The 21,060-nt window shown below is 34.2% G+C and overlaps 2 protein-coding genes across 2 annotated transcripts in view; one reads left to right on the forward strand and one right to left on the reverse strand.

Moving 5' to 3' along the window:
• The window catches only part of LOC140057325 (uncharacterized), a 45,142-nt gene that overhangs the window by 6,278 nt on the left and 17,804 nt on the right, over positions 1 to 21,060 (forward strand). Inside the window, exon 8 of the mRNA XM_072102937.1 lies at positions 10,686 to 10,749. Within this exon, the coding sequence (XP_071959038.1) occupies positions 10,686 to 10,718 (33 nt within the window). The 3' untranslated portion in view covers positions 10,719 to 10,749. The remainder of the gene's footprint in view (positions 1 to 10,685; positions 10,750 to 21,060) is intronic.
• On the reverse strand, positions 94 to 19,993 carry LOC140057323 (uncharacterized). The gene is made up of 16 exons (XM_072102932.1): positions 19,909 to 19,993; positions 18,080 to 18,107; positions 15,785 to 15,905; positions 10,315 to 10,389; positions 9,268 to 9,356; positions 8,796 to 8,988; positions 8,396 to 8,628; positions 7,772 to 8,293; positions 5,471 to 5,626; positions 5,003 to 5,182; positions 4,267 to 4,839; positions 3,896 to 4,131; positions 3,239 to 3,486; positions 2,834 to 3,037; positions 2,442 to 2,620; positions 94 to 2,316 (listed from the first exon to the last, which is right to left on the reverse strand). The coding sequence occupies exons 2-16, from the start codon at positions 18,092 to 18,094 to the stop codon at positions 2,245 to 2,247; spliced, it is 3,096 nt and encodes a 1,031-aa protein (XP_071959033.1). The 5' UTR covers positions 18,095 to 18,107; positions 19,909 to 19,993; the 3' UTR covers positions 94 to 2,244.

Genomic DNA, 21,060 nt, shown 5'->3' on the forward strand with positions numbered 1-21,060 from the left:
TAATGCAATCACCCAGCGTTACCGTAGGAGTGCTAAACTAGGGTCCTTTGCCCCATGCGTTACACCACTGAGTAAAGAAGATATACACTGTACGATTTTTAGTTAACTTTTATTAAATTAATTTTACAAACGTAACAAATATAACAAAACAAACATTTGCCTATTATATCTGGCAAAAAACAAAACACTTTTTGGAGCAGTATTTTCTATGTCTACAGGTCCAGCCTATTATAGAAAATCAACTCAATGAAGCAAGTAGTAACATTGAAAATTAATTTATCAAATTGTAAATTAAAATTATTTAAATAATTAAATTTATTTTGGAATGAATTCATTATTTGATTTATTTGCAATGCCTGAACAAAAAGTATAAAACCTAGATAATTCTAAAGCTTGGATATATTGTTATTTTAGAAATATTCTTTTTTTCAAACCAACAATTAGTAAACTAACCTTCTTGACAGTTTCGCTGTCCTGATCTTCTTCTTCAGAAATAATGATGATCTATCATCAAACAGATTGACCTCTAGAGGGCCTATTCTGTTTAATGACAGGGTCATACACGTGACTGTCAAGAAGGTTAGTTTACTAATTGTTGGTTTGAAAAAAGAATATTTCCAAAATAACTTATATCTACAAACCAAATAAACAATTTCAATCATGGATGTATTGTATTTAACAATATATTTTAAATTTTAGAAACAAAAAATATTATATAAATATGAGTATATTGTGTCTAGTAAATCTAATAAATTGTCTTTTAGCTGTTTTCTCATCCAAAGTATTATCCAAAATTGAATATAATTTATATTCATTTACCAAATAAAAGAAAAAAAGTACAATAGTACAATATAACCCCTCATTTGGGACACCCCTATCAAAGGGACACTTTCCTGTGGAAGGAACGAAGAGCAAGAGAAAGGTCACCCCTATTCAGGGGTCACCCGTATTAAAGGGACACTTTGTCGAGTCCTGAAGTGTCCCCTAATATAAAGAATTTTACTGTAATTTGATTTCCATACATATTCCTTCACCTGTGTTTCATAAATATTATTCAATATCTTACAAAATGCATTTTGATTAAAATCCCTGGTTATCATTCAATATATAGATATTTACATTTGTTTTTACAAATAGCTAGTGTACCTAATTATTGCACCAATATGAAATAAAATTGCGCATTTTATATTTTCTAATATTATTACTATTCATTCAGATACAATGAATACAGATATTTGTTGAAATAAAAAGATACTGGTACCTCCTGCACCTCCCGTGTCGGGGTACCTCCCGTGTCGTGGTACATCCCGTGCCGTGGTACATCCCGCATCTCCCGTGTCGGGGTACCTCCCGTGTCGGGGTACCTCCCGTGTTGTAGTACATCCCGCATCTCCCGTGTCGGGGTACATCCTGTGTTGGGGTACCTCCTGTGTCGGGGTACCTCCCGCATCTCCTGTGTTGGGGTACCTCTTGTGTCGGGGTACCTCCCGCATCTCCTGTGTTGGTTTTACCTCCCGCATCTTCTGTGTTGGTTTTACCTCCCTCATCTCCTGTGTTGGTTTTACCTCCCTCATCTCCTGTGTCGGGGTACCTCCCGCATCTCCTGTGTTGGTTTTACCTCCCTCATCTCCTGTGTCGGGGTACCTCCCGCATCTCCTGTGTTGGTTTTACCTCCCTCATCTCCCGTGTCAGGGTACCTCCCGCATCTCCTGTGTTGGTTTTACCTCCCTCATCTCCTTTGTCGGGGTACCTCCCGCATCTCCTGTGTTGGTTTTACCTCCCTCATCTCCTGTGTCGGGGTACCTCCCGCATCTCCTGTGTTGGTTTTACCTCCCTCATCTCCCGTGTCAGAGTACCTCCCTCATCTCCCGTGTCAGGGTACCTCCCGCATCTCCCGTGTCAGGGTACCTCCCGCATCTCCCTACTATGTGCTGATTCGTACTGAAAAAATTATAATTTATACTACAGTATTTTTTCATAAAAACTACTATATTTATGTTTTAATAGTAAAGCACCCCTTTTTACAAATTTTGTATAATGCACTATTTTTACTACTGTTTTAATTAGTATTTTGACATATTCATTCATTTCCTTTATTTCGGATAGTACATCCCATATACAAAACATACAAAACAAAAAGAGAACAAATGTCACCAGGAAATTAACAATATCATCTTCCAACAAACAACATATGATTTCATAAAAACCTCTTTTGCCTGTTTAAACAGAAACATACAAATAGGTTTATTTCTTTGGCGTTGAACGTCCTTTGTTTGGTGTCTTCAATCTTGAGGGAGAAGAATATGTTGGAACATCCTATGATAATAAAAAAAAATATCCCTGTGATATTTATGCATATTAATCACACAAATTATGACCAGAACTGTAATTTAGTGACATATAATGGATAAACGCAGAAAAGTATTAAGGAAAATATTAACCTCGTATTGAGCAAGTTTTTCTCTCAGCATGGTCACTTCAGCACTGTCTGTTTTCTTGGTGGCAGTGCCCAGCTCAACTGAGCGTACACGTTGCGCAAAGCTGAGACTGCACTGCGTCTCACCGGCGTTCTTGAGTACGGGAGATACTTGCACTACCATTAACGTCTTGCTATCACCACCTGTAAACAAAATAAAGGTGTGTTGTGTTAAAACGGAGCTCTGGTGTTTAGGACATTTTTACTATAATACAGAAAGACTCTGGTTCAATTTTCAATTTGGGATGACTCCCAGTCCACTCAGCTGTAAATGAGTACCTGATTTAAAAATACTAGGAAGGATAAGCATGTAACACCACTAATACCAATGGTCAGATGAAAACATTTCTTACTTACCTAGAGAGTCTTGTAAAAGATACGTCAGCTTTGAGTTTCTGTAAGGTATGTGATTTTGTTTGTTTCTGAGAGCTTGTATTACATCGCCCAATGATGAAAGGCTTTTGTTAATATTCTGAGCTTCTTTCAGTCTTGTCGTGTCAGTCCCTGAGCCTGATTTGTCGACACGTTCTGACCCGGCTAAATCTACAAGGTTTAACTTTCCTGCAGTAAGTAAAGAAAATGACGTTCAATGTGAGTCTGAATCAAATTAAAAGACTAATTTATTTAAGAGAGTTTTGTTGAAGAATGCACTTCTAGAAGTATCATTGGTTTTTACAGGCATGCATAATTGTTATTAATATATTAAACCAAGAGGACAGTTTAATAACACACCTATGGTCTTAAATTATCTTTTGTACTTACCGTTACTCCTAACACCTGTTGTTTTATTTTTGCCTGATATAGAAACGCACAGCAAAGCGTGTGACCGAGAACTGTGCTCATTCATATCGGTACACGCCGTCGCTCTGTTTCTCTTGCCTATCTTGAAAACATCGTTCACGTCTTCAACGCACTTGACTTCCGTCTTGGTTAGTCCTGGTACATGGAGACCACCCTCTGGGTTCATTTTAATGTCTAGCTTCATGCTTGGATCAGAACCCAAAAGATCCCTATTGAGAATTGTTAAAATAACTGAGTTCGTCATCATGTTCAAGTCAAATTGAGAAAATCATTAACAGATTTATATTAATCCAAAGTTTATATTGGTATAATTGTATATTTTTGTGATTATTTAAGAGGGAGGCGACTTTATTATTCACTAGCCTTAACGGCTGTGTGTTTATCTGGCTTCTCTGGGAGACTTGTTTCTAAACTGTCATTAAAAAGTCAGCCAGTTAGACCAGTTGAAAAACCAGTCATATCAGTTGATTGCCAGTTAGAAAAATGGAATGGCAAAATGGAGAAAGAGAGTCATATTTTCATTTTCATTAACTGTCAGCCAGTTAGACCAGTTGAAAACCAGTTAGACCAATCAAAAAATCAATTATACCAGATTGCCAGTTAGACAAGTAGACATACCGCAGTGTTTCGTTATAAATTTCCATAACACTGACACAAATATTATATTCCCATTCTTTTTCTCTTTCCTCTATCTCAAGGAACAATTGACGAAGTGCCCTCTGATTGAGTCCAGGATCTGTGGGTGGACCTTCCATTGTGTACGTTTTCCCGGAACCTGTCTGTCCGTAAGCGAAGATACAGACGTTGTAACCATCAATACTGCTGATAATTAACGCCTGGGCTTGTTTGAACACCTATAAAAGGAAGCAAAAAGAAAGTGAAAATTCCTGCATCGGAATGGTATGGTCATTTAGTCCCATTTATTAGTAATGCTTTCTTTAATGGTTTCTAGTGTCAAAAGGGCACTTCAAGACTTCTGATACACTAACCTCCTCTTGATTGGAAGAAGCCTGGAAAACTTTATCAACATCATACGATGTCTGCCGTCCTTTGTTGGTCACATAAATGAGGCCATCATCGTCCCTATCATATGACACCACATTCTTCGCATGTGCACCTCCGCCATCTTCTTTAATAATTGGTCGGACACGACAGAATACTCGGATGTTTCCTTTGAGATCGACAAGTTCATTATGGTATTTCTTTCTCAATGTCATCTCCTTTTTATATTTTCGCACCAGCTCTTTGTTGTTATCATCAATCCCCGCAATGGCTTGACCGATTTCGTTTTTAGTTTTCTGGATGGCGTTGGCAAGCATTGTTGGGAATTTGCTGCATAACTGTCTCAGCTGCTGGTACTCCTTGGCAAGATCCAGCAGTCCGGGACGAATGTCTTGGAACTTCTTGTGCATGTTGTCAAATTTGGACTGCATCAGCCGAACCTTTTCTTCAGATTCAGCTTCGGTTTCTGCAACTGCTTCCTCTTTGCCAAGGATCAGTTCTTCTATTTGCTCTTCTGTTTGACGTTTTATTTGAACCATCTCCTTTTCCTGTTCTGAAATCTGTTAAAGTTAATCATGTATGATTAGTTAAATCAGTAAATTAAATTGTCACTCTAAAGCTTGGTTCCCACTAGGATGCAATGCAATGATAAGTGAGTTGACCAATGACAAAGCGTGCGTTGTGAACTAAGCTTTCGCTCTCTGTAAAATGTCTAGATGTTACCTTTTGTTCAAGAAGTTGGCTCTCTTTCCTCGTCTGTTTAAGTTGACTCTCTGTGTCAGCGTACAAGTTCTTCAGTTGGTTCAATTGACCTTTCAACTTGATGACCATGGTCTGGGAAGCAGTGAGTTGTTTCTTTGCTATATCAGATTCCACAGTGACCGTCTTGGTAACCTCAACAATCTGTTGAATAAAGAAGTAAACAGTCTTAGGGTTGGAAAATAATTTACAAATCACGAGTTTGACGCTGTTACAGCTTAAGTGAAAAAATTCCAAATGATTTTTGAAATATTCTTCAATTGGAATAGTATTCAAGTAATTTATATATATGTTGATATAAAGTTTGCGGTGTACACCATGTAATTGGTTCTGAAAAGAACTGTTGAGTTTCTCGACGTTATATATTTATTAAATTTATAATATTTCCATCTTTTTTTCTAAAATTGATTTTGAAAAAAAAATAACATGAACCTCTGGGTTTTCCTTGAGGTATTCGAGTTCATCCTGCACTTCCTGTAGCTTTCCTTGCAGCGTGTTGATCTCTACGCGTGCTTCATTTAAGTGCTCTTCGTGCGTTTCCAACTTTACGATACGGTCACGCAGCTTAGCGTTGTCCTCCTCTAATAACTGAAATTTTAAAATTGTGATATAGATAAATTTTAATAATATATTCAGGTGTTTATCTAAAGCTGTCTACACTATCAAACTTTGTGACAAACAAATGTGATGTTCCCATATATGGACATGATGATGTCATATCACTACCATATTTAGGTATATCACTACCATATTTGGGCACATTACCAAAACCCTTCAAAGGCTGTGCATGATATCTCAATTCTGTATCTAGGTTTGATTGCCTTGGGCTGTGTAAGATATCATGATGGGGCTTGGCAGACATTTTAAAATAAAAAAATGGAAAATAAAAAGAATAAATTAAATATATACAGTAATAAAATATTAGCGAAGTGGTAATTTTGCAAAAAAAGAAATTTAAATTTGCTTTTATAGATTTTTCCCCTCAAATTTAGTCAAAAAATATAAAAAAATAAATAAATAATTAGGATGAATAATTACACACACTATGAATATGAAATGATGATTAATATGAATAATCTCAAGAACACAATATCCAAGCATTCAATATTGTACTAATATAATTACTTAATATTATGTATGCGCTCACAGCGAATGAATTCTAAATGTGTACAGAGGTAGAGAATGTTTATATTAGGGATATAAACATGTTTAATTAAATCATTATGAGAACGGTTAAAGCTGTATGTATGTATGATGTAGGTAATTTTGCTCACAGATTATAATATAACATTGTCCACATGGCCCTAGCCAGCATGAGGCAGATGAGGACATTTTTGATTTTCACTCCCCTCCCCAATTCTCCAGCAAAGATCTTCATATTTTATATTAATAATTATATTTAAAGCATCTTTTCCTCGTCTGTTTTTAACCTCTCGCTTTAAATGCCTTGTGTACATAATATTAGGATAATAACATTTTACATATTAGGATAACATTCCACATACTGTAAGCGAACAATTTGTACATAATAAATTTATATTAATTTGATAAAAAAAAACTATGCAACGTTGATATTTAAGCAGCTACTCTAACTTGAATTGACATGTATGCTTAATTTATTATATAGCATTTGCTACAATAATAAATATTATATTACTGGCATAGCTACACAACTACAATATGAGTCACCAATCATACACTTACGCCAATGTAATCCATTGTAATAATCCTTAATAGCACAAGCCATCCTTTCCAGTTTCCATAATATTATTAATAATCAAATAATTATGACCAAACACCATGCTTAAACCTTTAAACTATGTGATACACAACAGATATGACTGTAAAATCCTATCATATCACTACACTGCTAAATATTAACATCCGATATGATCCTGTTTAGAAGCGGACGACAGCAGGTTATAGCGGACGACGACACCAGTTGTTGTTTAATCAATAGAATTGTACTTTACCAAATCATCTTGGCTGCTAAAAGAACGTGCATTCACACAGCTGTGCAGTGAGGCGTATCGAGCGAAGAGATATGTAATTACCTATGGTAATTAGATACTAATAATACATATAAACAGACAATGTGGGGACTGTAGCATTGTTACTGTACATACCTCTAGTAAGAAAACATACTTGTGATATTTGTCATCTATTGTTTTTAATTAAACCATAGAGATATTATAATATAATATCTCTATGATTAAACAATACAGGACTGATGGCGAAAATATTTAAATTCAATTCAATTGAATTATTTTATTTCGTCAAGTACTCTGGCTCGAAAATTATCTTTGTCACGTATATAAAAACATTTTAAACACATAAAAACAAATTGCTGCACTATGTTAAAATAGCCATTATTACCTATTGAATACAAATCATTATTCTACTCCTTTATATAAAACGAATTTATAAAAAGCGAGGATAAAGTTAAGTCCTTCTTTTGGATTGTAAAATTTAGGGGCCATTTCTGGATCCACCTATGAGCCCCTCCTGAAGTCCTAGTAAAACATAATAAAAAAGATAAAAACAACTGTATTACCTTGTATTCATCAGCGAATTTGACAATACGTTGTGAAGAGGACGATGTGTCCAAATTTTTTTTTGCTAAAAAATTAAGGGGTTCAGGACCCCCGTCCTCGCCCCTTCCTAACTGGTTGCGCCCCTGCCCTCCTGAAGTCCTGGAAAACATAATAAACAAGATAAAAACAGCTTAATTACCTTGTATTCATTGGCAGCTACTTTTTCTCCACATTGTTTCCTCAAACTATCAATCTCTTTTTCATTTTCTGCTGTCTCTTTCTGAATTCTTTTCAGTTGATCTTCCAGTTGCGTCACCATACTCTTTAATTTATGTGCATGTTTTCCTTCTTTCTGTGCTTTTGTAAGTTCCGCTACGAGGTCGTCATTCTTTGCTGCCACTTGTTTAATCTCTTCAGAGTCATCTCTGGATTCCTTAAGGTCTTTCTGACTTTTGATGAGTTGCTCTTCTAGTCTTGTAAGCTCTTTCTGACTATTGCCGAGTTGTTCTTCTAGTTTTGTAATAGTACTTTGGAGTTTTTGTACTTGTTTGTTCTCTTTGCCGGCTTTTGTTAGATCTTTCTGCAACTGAGCGTTGGTCACCGTTAGTTTGAGAACCTCTTCTCGGTCTTGTTTGGCACTTTCAAGCTCCTTCTGAAGTTTTAAGTTCATTTGTTTTAAGTTTTTGACTTCCTTTTCGCTGTCTGTTATTCCACGTACACTCTGTAAATGTATAAAATATAAACAAATTATATTTCATACTAAACGAAGGATTTAGGATTTGCTTTTATCTGTTTTAAATTGAACAAAATGTGAATTAATTACCTCCGAATGACCGTTTGAAATGTTTGCATTTCCTTTCATTGCAGACTTTAACTCCTCCTCTAATTCTTGTCGTTCTTCCTCGTGATCTCTCTGTAAATTTGAAATTTCATTTTCCAAGGAGAAAACCTTTCCCCTTATCTTTGCATTTTCTGTGTGTTGTTTGTCCAAGTCATCCGTCAACCGCTGGATTAAGACAGAAACTTTCTCCGACTTAGGCTGAGGACTTCTGGTCCCTGAAATGCAATTTAAAATTAGGCTTTAAGTATGGTACTATCAAAATGTTCAATAGCAATTACCATACTCTTGCTTACCACAGTTAAACGAAGCAAAGCTATGCTTTCTAAGCTAAATCACTACCATATTTGGGCATATCACTACTATATTTGGTAGTAATACATACCTTTAACTTCTCCTTCAAGTTCGTATATTCTAGTTTCCTGCTCTTCAATAACGTCCTGTAAATTCTTAATGACACCTCTCTTGTCGTCCAAGTGCGTTTCATGCGTCTTGCGCATTATTTTTATCTGCTGCCATTTACTAGTTTGTTCTTTCTCACTACGCTGTTTATATTTGTTCGTACTTTCTCGGAAATTCTAGAAAAGTAAAAATAAATGCTTATTTATTAATATTTATTACTTGATATGATGTCCTGTATAAAATGTTTAAACAATTTTTTTAGGATACAAAATTGCCATTTAATATTGTTCATTGCTTATTTTACTTCTTGGTTATTAAGCTCTGCCTACACTATCAAAATAATGTGCCCATATGATGATGTCATATCACTACCATATTTGGGTATATCACTACCATATTTTGGCATATCACTACCATATTTGTGTCAAACTAATTTGAGCTTTAAGTTTATGTACCTTCACTTTTAGCAAAAGGTCTTCTCTTTGATGATTCAATTCATCTATTTCTTTCTTCATTGCTTCATACTTAATTAGCGTTGCATTGTCTACAGAAAAAAAGAGAACAAAATGTCAAAGGTTAACTAAAACAGAGTCGTAAATGATATTAAACAATGTGCTACAATTTCAGACTTTAAATCCCAACTCACCAAACATTGGATCTCAAAATATTAAGTTGTAATTGTTTATATTATTTATATTAGCAATAAAATAAACTAAATTGAGTCTGTTTCATATCAAAGTTATTCACTTCTGTAAGAAAAGAAACGTTTAATTATTATAACTCAAAAACCACATTGTCTGACAGACAATTGAGGTATTTTTTGCTTTTAATTACATTTTTTCAGGTAAAATAACTATTATGTGACAATAAAATGACACATTCAAAAACAAATTTGAAATAAAAAATATTTTTCAGAGGGACAATATATCTTTAAAACTGTTACGTCAATAAGCGAGCAGCGTTTTTTGTAAGAAATATTTCTTGTTTATTCAATGCAGCTTATTCTTAATTGGCGTATCCCATTATAACTTTGTTTTGTTTTCAATTAATTTGTGCTACTTAGTTTTGTTATTTTTGTATTTTATAATAATGATGGAGTAAGAGCAGTTTTTCTGTTTGGGCTGAATCCCTATTACTTGCTCCTGGCAAGATGAAATGTAAAACATTCATCTAAGAAGTTTTGCCGAATAGATATTATTATTATTATTAAATAACAGTAATTGTTATCAGTATTTCTTTCAATTCTTTGTTAAAAAAACCATTAAAAATGCAGATTGGAAAAAACGCCATAGGCTCTGTAAAATACTGTTAAAACGATTGTTACTATGAGTCAATAAGGGTGCTATCACTTTTTTTTGTAACATCAAATTCATAGACTCCAATTGTTTTCAATGACTTCGCTTAGTACCACAGAATCAAGAAAACACTACATACAGTTAAATTAAATATTTTCCTTTTTGTAGTCAATTATTATACTAATTTGCAAATAATTTATATTTGACCTTTGACCAATTCATCTTCGGAATCTGAGTCTGTATCGGAGGCTAAACTTTCTGTGTAGCTTGTAGTATCTTCAGCTGAAAAAAATAGATTTAATGTTATTGATATTATTCAATATTACTTATAAAAAATAAAAAAATAAAATTATTTTATAGTTAATTCTGAATTAAAAATTATCTTCAACTGAAAAAACAGTAGATTTTAATGTTATTGATATTATTCAATATTGCATTAAAAAAAAGATAAGTAATGAAACAAAAAAATAATAATAATTTTATAGTTCTGAATTAATAATTTAAGATTTTGAATGTATCCCCCTCCCCGCACCTAATTGACCCCTAATTGACCCCTTGATAATGAATACATTTTTCAGGAGAAAGCATCTGGAGAGATAAGTTCTATGTAACCTGTTGCCAAGCAATACATGTTTGAAGTGTGTAAGTAGGCAAAATTTATACTGATTTCTTTTTAATGTCAACATGAATAATGTAAGTAATGCCAAATTGATGTGACTGTATACTGCATATAATTACCAATTTACCATACACAGTAAAGCTCTATCTACACTATCAAACTAGTTTGACAACAAAAGCGTGATGTACCTAAATATGATAATGATATGCCTAAATATGGGAGTGATATGACATCATCATGTCCATATATGGGCACATCACATTTTTTGTCACATAAAAGTTTGATAGTGTAGACAGAGCTTAACACATTTAATGGGGAAAGAGGACTTGCTCTCTGCATTAGGCCCATTCATTTGAATATAAGCCCAGTTTTTGCTGAAGGTTGATGATTTATATACTCGTTCATTTAGAAAATTTATCAAAGAAATTCAATCTTCGCCCAGTTTTTTAACTGTTGTTTAATAAAACTGTACACTGAATATTGGATTTTTAGATTTGGTGTCAATATGGAGCTGCTGTATGTATTTAAGTTTAGCAGTAGGCCCTACTATAAAAGGTATCAATTTATGATAACACTCTGTGTAATTTATACTAAACATACGGTCTCTCCTCAATTGTATGGAGCCATATTGTATCTGTGAACTTATCATTTTATATATTTGATTTGATTCTTTTTCAAGGCCTCAATATGGCTTCAATCGGACCACATGCTGTATATAATCAACAATCAAATTGTTACTAAGCAACCTTAAACTATAAAGCAAAGGTGCTTTACAGCACAATGTAGAAAACAAATAACAAAAGTCAGGAATAACACTTTAGCTACAAAAACCATTTGTTAAACTTTTGTATACCTAATTTCCTTTTACAATGTCAGAGGCATTTCATTCCCTATAATTTCAATCAAAGGTTTTAACTTACAGCCCTAAAATGGCACTCTGAAATGGACGGGACAAAAATAAGCTACGTAGGCCAAAAATAATTTGATTTTTTAAAAATATTTTTAGTGGAAGTGGAAGTGGAATCGAGAATTAGATGAGTATTGTAAGTCTAAAAAATGATAACCATTTTACATTTCATCCTTCATTAGAACATTGTCATTAATTCATTATTATGACGGGCCGCCTATAGGTACTGTATGAAATTTGATGAATTAGGGGATGGGATTATTACTCTCGGATTGCATTTACAATGGATTGGCCTAAATTAGGAGGTGGGATTATACTTGAGCATAGGCTTATACTTGAGCATGGGATTATACTTGAGCATGGGATTATACTTGAGCATAGGGTTATACTTGAGCATAGGGTTATACTTGAGCATAGGGTTATACTTGAGCATAGGGTTATACTTGAGCATAGGGTTATACTTGAGCATAGGGTTATACTTGAGCATAGGGTTATACTTGAGCATGGGGTTATTACTTGAGCATGGGATTATACTTGAGCATGGGATTATACTTGAGCATGGGCTTATACTTGAGCATGGGATTATACTTGAGCATTGGATTATACTTGAGCATGGGATTATACTTGAGCATGGGATTATACTTGAGCATGGGATTATACTTGAGCATAGGGTTATACTTGAGCATGGGATTATACTTGTGCATGGGATTATACTCGAGGATGGGGTTATTACTTGAGCATGGGATTATACTTGAGCATGGGATTATACTTGAGCATGGGATTATACTTGAGCATAGGGTTATACTTGAGCATGGGGTTATACTTGAGCATGGGGTTATTACTTGAGCATGGGGGTATACTTGAGCATGGGATTTGAGCATGATGTTATACTTGAGCATGGGGTTATACTTGAGCATGGGATTTGAGTATGATGTTTATACTTGAGCATAGGATTTGAGTATGATGTTATACTTGAGCATGGGGTTATACTTGAGCATGGGGTAGGCCTATACTCAATAAATAATCATTAATTAACACAAGAACATTACACACATTCAGTCAAGCAAACCGCAATTGAGGAAACTCAGTGAAATCAGTTGTGTTGCCTTTTTAGGTATAGATCTTTTCTGGTGGTTTTTTTTATAGGCTTTACTAAACAAATATTTATTTCACAGTTGTAATATCTGATATAGCTGGTTACCATGGCATCAATGTCAACAAATGATAAAGGTTTGGCAGGGATTATAATAAATAGTTGTGATTCCATATACAGTTCCACAGGATATTATAGCCTACTTTGTCCTAAACCTTTGAAATCTTTTAAGTCTGCTTTTAGGGGAAACTGGTATAAAATTGTATTGACAATACTATTGTCATCGCCTGAAAATAACATACAATGGTTATTGTCTTTTGATACAATGAAGTTTTCTTTTTGGTACACAACTCCATTTTAATAAAACTGACCTGATTAAAAAACTATTTATTTATAGGAAGAAGAATTTGATTCAGACAATATATTTGGTGATTGTTTTTTTTTTTGTTAAATAGAAACAGGTTAGTCAGAGCATTGCAGTTCAATGAAATACCACTATGGCATCATAGAGTTTGTTAAATCTTGGAAAGAGTGTAAAATTGCCTCATTACATCTGTATTTATCTTTAACCTTTTGAACTCATTCATGAAAAGAATATGTGCTCGCATAATGTATTCCTGCTGGGCATATAGGTAACATAAAAGGTAGCACTGTTTTGAGCTTATAATTTAATTTAATTTGTAACATATGTGGAGTTGATACAGTGTTAATACTGTGCTGTTAAGTATCTTTACAATGAGAAATCCAGGTATCAGAATTTAATTAGTCACCATAATATACTAATAGCGATTGATAGATATCTTCTAATTAAAGGGTATGGATTTTCTATTGTTTAACGTTTAGAGTGTTACTCATGCAGTATATTGATTTTTTGTTAAGAAAACGTAACAGATTTTTCTGACTAAACTCCATTGTCATAATTATAATACAAAAACGTTACGTTTTACATGTTCTGTCTCTATTAAATTTAAATTGTGGTAACATTCTTTGGAACGCAGACATTTTAAAAATGGGTTAAATATCGACACCCGATTGTGAAGTGAACACCTACAGTAGCTTCATATTTGCATGTAAAAGCAACCAGTTTCTCTTAGAATGGAGATATAAAGTTGCATATAAAACACTTTATGCATGATTGTCCAAATATTGTAGATTTAATTAAATTGAGAACTGACAACATGACAAACAGTGACAGCAAATATAAACTTGTGTTTAAAATTTAGTCGATAACATCTGTTTATATTTGTTTACTGCACTTTATGACTAACTCGGAATCTGAACTGCCCAGCTATTATTGAAGTCTTTGTTAAAAAACAAACTTTCAAAATGAGTTCTGATAAATTTAAGAAAAATCTATAGGCCAATGTGAATTGTCTAAAACAATTCCATTAAAAAAAATATTATATATTATTTATGTAATATGGTAAGATTACAATGAAAACTTGACTCATTTTTAGAACGTTTTACAATAAGGCCATGTATCTTGAAAGTAAACACATTATCAATCAAAGTTCGAAAATATTTATTTCTTGAGATATTTATTTCTTGAGAATGGAAAGTTTTAGTCCAAAAATAAAAAAAAAATTATTTTCCTACACATTGTTTGAGAGTAATGGTCACTTCTACACTATGTCTAAAGCTCTGTACACTATCAAACTAGTTTGAAAAAAAAGTGGGATGTACCCAAATATGGTAGTGATATGATCAAATATGGTAGTGATATGACATCATCATGTCCATATATGGGCACATCACATTTTTTTTGTCACAGAGCTTTATGAGTGATTAGATTAGTTTAAATGGATGTAATATTTTTATAAAATTTGTATTAACAACGCGAGTTAATATTATGACAAAATGTTGAATTAAGGAACATGATGTAATAAGATGTATCGTGGTTAAATAGGAGCAGGTGTTGTATTCAAGTTCAGTAGACGTTTACAATATAGACTTAAACGTAAATTATTGTTCAATATTGATCTGTGATAATTAAGTTGATTCATGTGTTGAAATGTAGATGATGCAGTTTACAATGAAATGTAGGTCTATGTTGAACAATTAGAAGCCTGACACATTTAATAAATCAAGGAAAACATGTAGAGTTTATTGGCGTAACAGCTATGAGCGCTTACTGGCTAAACTCATGGGCCCCAGAGCAGTGCCCAGAGGAAAAAACAGGCATTCAAATATTTGAAAAAGGGCTAAAAACGCCCGATGCCTCCAGCGTTGGAGGTCCACTTATGGTTTCTAAACCAGGGGCCTCGGGCCTCTGTGATACGCCACTGGTAGGGTTGGCAGGAATTAGATATTTTTGGTCAATTTTTTTTGTTGTGGGCAATTATTTATGCATATTGTATGTGATATTTTTAACACTCTTTTGGTAATGGAATTCTGTGTGATAAGTCTTTAAGAAAATAGGGTTGGCAGGAGGAATAAGACAGTTCATTTTTGGTCAATGCTTGTTATGTTGTGGGCAATATGCATATAATGATATTCTAAGTACGTCCTCTGGGTTCTAAACTTAACTGGGTGAAAAGGCTTTAAGAAAATATACAGTAGGTATGATACGGTTTGGGTGCTAGCTTGGTGTTTTTGTCTTTTTGTTCTCTTCATTTTGGTTTCTCTTTATTGTCGAGCGCATAGAGACATCGTTTATTTGCGCTATATAAATCTATCTATCTATTATTATTAGGGTTAGTTAGTTAGTAGGAAGACTTGTTGATGTAGGTAATATGCATATTTGTATAATGAGATCTAAAGCATGTCCTGGGTACTGAACTTAACTGGCTGATAAGGTATTCAATACACTGGGTGTATTGATGCAAATAAGATTATAACATTCCTAATTCAATACACTTATTATACACCAGGGCCTCTACACAATGCCCCTTCTATCGGCACACTCACTGCAACTTATTCAACACAGGTCTCTTTATCATCTTGCCATTGTACGTTCACTGATGCATTTAATTATATATCTTTATTGAAATCTTTAGTATTAATAGTCTACTTTTTTTAAATAAATTAATAAAAAAGTATAGAATGTAGTAAGACTTACCTGAAAATCCCAACTCGGCCATCATAACCTCTGTCTTGGAGGGCGTTGGGGAGGGCCTACCCTGACGGGTGTATGTTTTTGGGGTGTGAAATATTGGTTCTCCATTGACACCTCTCGGGCTCTGTAAGTAGGATAATTCAAGTATATGTACATTTTTGTATTCACCTCATTTATGTCCACAAAACAAGTTCAAAAGGATTCATATACTTGTGTGTGAGCTGGTGGTGGGTAACTGTGGAGGTGGGGATAGAGGTGGTCCCATTGCTTTTTGACAATCTGAACTTATAATTGATCCTAATCAAATGTTTACCCCCCTCCTCCCCCCCCCCTCCACCCCCCTCAATATAATCTTGATATAACATTGCCCATACAGTATGTAGACATATATAGTAAAGGTACTATCTTTTCAATGTCTGACAGTTGGGAAAAACCAGTGACCAGATTTAAATGCAATAGGGAAATGTTCTTTCCTATTGCCAGAATCATGATTTCATTACCTAATATAGGGATAGAAAGTTTCAACCCACACATCAGATCCAAGAACTAACTACTGTAACAAGGTAAGTACGTTTAATTGGCTGTATCTGTACAAAACATGTATATACTTTTGATTGAAAGAGAACTATAGAATCGGTCTTTAATCATAGAGTCCATGCTTTAATTTAAACCATCCATTATTTATATAGTTTAGCCTTCTTTAAAGCTCACCACTGTAGGCCTGTAGCAGGCCTATACACAGTAGTAGCCCTACTGTACCTATGTAGATCAATATAATGTTGTTTTTTCTGGGAGGAAACATTTTTTGTCATGTATTCATTAGTAAAACAACTTATGAATAAGTTTTGTGTGACATTTGAAATTCTATATTATTTTTTAAAAATGTTTGTCCTTTTTTCTATAAGAATCTGTACAATATTTCACAATGGTGACGATTATTGGTGACTTTAAACCACACTGTGTTTTTAGTGGATCAGATGTTCTTGTAACATGTCGTGTGGAAGGAATAAAGGACAAGCATTTTGTAAGCTGGCTTAAAGATGGACAAGAGATTATCCAAGGTGAAGAAAAGTGCGTAAATTTTTACACCGGTACAGATGGAAAATACAGTCTTGAAATACTATTTGCAAATCTTACTGATGAGGGAACATATTCACTCAGAGTATACGAAAAACGCTTTTTAAGAAATCCAAAACAGATTGCACAAGCAGAAATTATGTTTGTGAGTGTTTCCAAAAAGTCTGATGATGAACAATTGAAATGCAGATTTGTGAATGAAGCGTTATGCCGACCCAGTGGCGTACAGAGGCCCTCGGCCCCTGGTTTAGGAACCCGAAGTGGCCCTCCATCTCTGGAACCCTTGGGCGTTTTTAACCCTTTTTGGTATATTTTAATGCCTGTATTTTTCCTCTTGACACTGCTCCGGCGCCTCTTGGCCCGTGAGCGCACATAGCCGTAACGCCACTGCACGGATGAGTTTCAAATGTTGCACATATGTTCACTAGGGCATATACTTTATACTCGAAAAATCACTGTAGCCAAACAAATTGAATTCTATGACCATAAAGAGATTAATGATTAATAAATGCCATTTTGTTGTTTTGAAAATATCAAAGAACAAGTAGGAGGATTGCTGTTTATTTGGTTGTAATGATTGGCATTCTTTCCCATTTTTTTTTTCAAACATTCCTTTGGATCTGGATTGATGGATACATCAGCTATGTTTCCATGGATATTAAATATGTCCTGCATTCAATTAAATTCAAAAAGAAAAAACAAAAGCTTTTTTCCTCAAGAAAAAGTCAAGGTACCCTGGCATAGACTGTGAGGTCCATCCAGAAATCAGAATATATATATATATATATTAATTAAATTTCACTTGCACTGATGAAGGGCTAGTGTTGTCTGAAAGCTCTGCTAATTTTTCTGGCTGTTTTACTTTATTTTACTTTATATCTCCATTGAGATCCAGCCAGTGATACCCACAGCATTGTCATTTTTTCAGTAATTTGCCTATGGATTTAATTAAATTTTAGTATATCACCGGGTGGTTTAGAATTTTGTCTGTGCGTGTGATGTGTGTATATATCTCGGTTGGGGCGACTTTTTCTCATTCTCACAGATTTCCTCATCTTTATCGTTTCAAATTAATTAATTAAATTTCAGTATATCACCGGGCGGTTTAGAATTAATGTTCTTTGCCTGCTGTGTTTATATATATATATATATATATATATACAGTATATCAGAAAGATAAGATAAAAACAAATGAAAATAATCAAACATTTAATTTCTCACCTTAATTGCAGACATCCTGATTATTAGCCTAAAAAATATAATATAATATTTATTCATTGTCAAACCTGTCTATATTTTGAGAAGATAAAACACACAACAACAAAAAACAACTTTGTTTATGGTTGCACTGAAACAGGCCAATGTGAGAGTCTGATGTTACTACAGACTTTAATAAAGAGTATATCAATTGTATAATTCTGGAGCTAATTTATTTCATAGTAACACTCGAAATAAATTCATCATTTTCTTTTATTCTTTTCAAGAATAATTATTATATTAATACGTTCTATTAAAAGCTCAAGATGTAGTCGTCCATAAACGGTGTACTGTACTCTCTCCAATCTTCTATCAAACTTAAATTATTCAAAAAGACAAAATCTGTGAAAGCGTCAATTCTAGCCATGAATGGTTCTATTGTGGTTTGTAAGTCAACAAGTTGATTAATGTCAGTGTCATATTTGTTCACTTTGACCAAAAATTGGACCGAAAAAAATGTATTTACCTGAAAAAACTGTAATTTAAAGGAAAAAATACTCAAATTGGCTGCCAGCCAATGGGTTTCAGTTATAAAATTTTTTTCTACGGTAGTGACTAACTTTGTTAAAACTACAAAATGGCCTATTGAAATTCTGATTTTATTAATCTACATTTTTCATGCATCTTTAACTGATAAAAAAAATGGAAAATACAGATGGAAAATACAGTCTTAAAATAAAAAATGCAGACATTACTGATGAGGGAACATATTCACTCAGAGTTTACGAACAACGCTGTTCCAGAAATCTAAAGCAGATTGCACAAGCACACATTGCGCTTGTGAATGTTTGCAGTTCAAAGACTAGTGAAAAACCGAACCGCAGATTAACATTTTCAAATTCACATTTTCAAATTCATGAGTGAATCGTTACAAGGATGACAAATTTTTCAAATGTTGCACATATGTTCACTAGGGCATATACTCTATACTCGAAAAATCACTGTAGCCAAACACAAATTGTATTCTAGCACCATAAATAGATTAATGATTTAAAAATTAGGAAAATATCAAAGAACAAGGATTGCTGTTTATTTGGTTGTATATGATTGGCATTCTTTCCCATTTTTGGGGTTTTATTTCAAACATTCCTTTGGATCTGGATTTTGTCTATTGTGCTATGTCTCCATGGATATAAAAGAAATAATTCATTCACTTAAATTAACAAAATATATTTACGAAAAACAAAAACTTTTTTATTTAATAATTTAAACACTGCATTGAATAGATTTGATCAATATATGTGTTAAAAATGAACAATTGGAAATTTCAACCCCGGAGGACCCCTTTAAGGATCAAGTTACCCATTTTTAAGTTCAAAGTGTATCATGCAATTACTGGTGCCCAATATGTGTAGTTGTTACCGTTAATCACTCTGAATCAATGTATGCTCAGTCAGCCAATATTTGCCAAAATAAAAGGCGAATACATTCTACGGTCGTAAATTCACATTTCCGCCTACCTCCTCCTGCACATGTTACTGTTACCACAGAGAATGAGTCATCGAGTAAAAATAAGTAAATATATTTGTTGTTTCAACTTTTGATCTCTTTTGTCTGACAAAAAACTGCAGGTTTTTTAAATTAAACCAATTATAATTTAAATTGTCTGTCTTGCTCCTACCAAAATGTACAAAATACAGTTTTAAAGCCTAAATATAAAAGCAACACGTAAATACTGCTACTACGTCAGGTGTTTTTATATCGTATTTGTATGTGGCTCGGAAGAGCAGAAGAGGAAAATAAATCATCCTAAAGGAACACCATAAAAATGGTAAAAAATTTGCCAAACTTACCAGATATTTAGAATTATACTGTAAGAACTTAATGATTAAAGTTCAGTCTTGAGTACAGTAAACTCTTACTGAAGCAACTTATCACCTATGAATGGATCTCAGTTTGTGTTTGTGAAATCAACTGGAACCGTACTTATATTTTGTCGCGGCGATAAATTCAAAGGCGGTTAAATCATTGTAAACGCCCTCTCTCGTCGTCAAACGAGACGGTCTTATCTTTTGACGACACATGTACTAAGAATGGACAACAGATGGCGCTATGGTAATTGTATAATAAAAGCGCACTCTTCCCTGATAAAAGTACTCTGACACAACAAATTGTCAAGAATAAAACTATTTACGGCCATTGATTTTGTTATACACGAAGTATTCCTTCACTTTGAAATATATGTAAGCTAAAAATGAAAGCAATACTGGTATGGGGCAAGTATACCCATCAAGGAACATCAGTGGGCCAAATGTGAGCACGTACCATTCAGCGGTTTCGGAGGAGATACGTAAAATGACGTGACCAAATTAGTAGCATTTAATAGATAAACAATTTATATAACTATAGGTGGGTAGAGAGGTTTTTGATTTTTGACAATTGTTCATAATCAAATCTATGTTAAGAAATGAATATGTTAAGAAAATGAATATGTTAAGAAAGAATACGTTAATAAGAAAAATGAACACGCTAGAGCGTGGTTCCCACTACAACGCAACGCAGCGACGTATCGACACAAAATGATGTATTGCGTAATCACAAGTGGGAACCGACGACGCGCAACAGTGCTGCAGAAATCGCAGGTTTGGTTTCACGTAGGCGGGGGAAAACACAATTATTGGAAGGGCATTTTCTTACGGTGCGTAGGTTACGTTACGTTGCGTTGCAAGTGGGAACCAAGCTTTAGATATGAATACGCTAAGAAATTAAAATGTTAATGAATATGTTAAGAAAGAATACGTTAATAAGAAAAATGAACACGCTAGAGCGTGGTTCCCACCAGGGGTGGCGCCAGGATCTTCCCGACGCGGGGGCTACATTCCCCGACGAGGGGGCTATGCGAGCGAAGCGAGCATCACTAGGCTGGGGGACAGGGGGGCCGGCAAGGGCCCCCGGTGGGGGTCCAGGGGGCGAAGCCCCCGGAAGCAACGCATTCTAGCGTCATT

Source organism: Antedon mediterranea, chromosome 8 (assembly GCF_964355755.1).
Source record: "Antedon mediterranea chromosome 8, ecAntMedi1.1, whole genome shotgun sequence".
In the NCBI taxonomy this organism is placed as follows: domain Eukaryota; kingdom Metazoa; phylum Echinodermata; class Crinoidea; order Comatulida; family Antedonidae; genus Antedon; species Antedon mediterranea.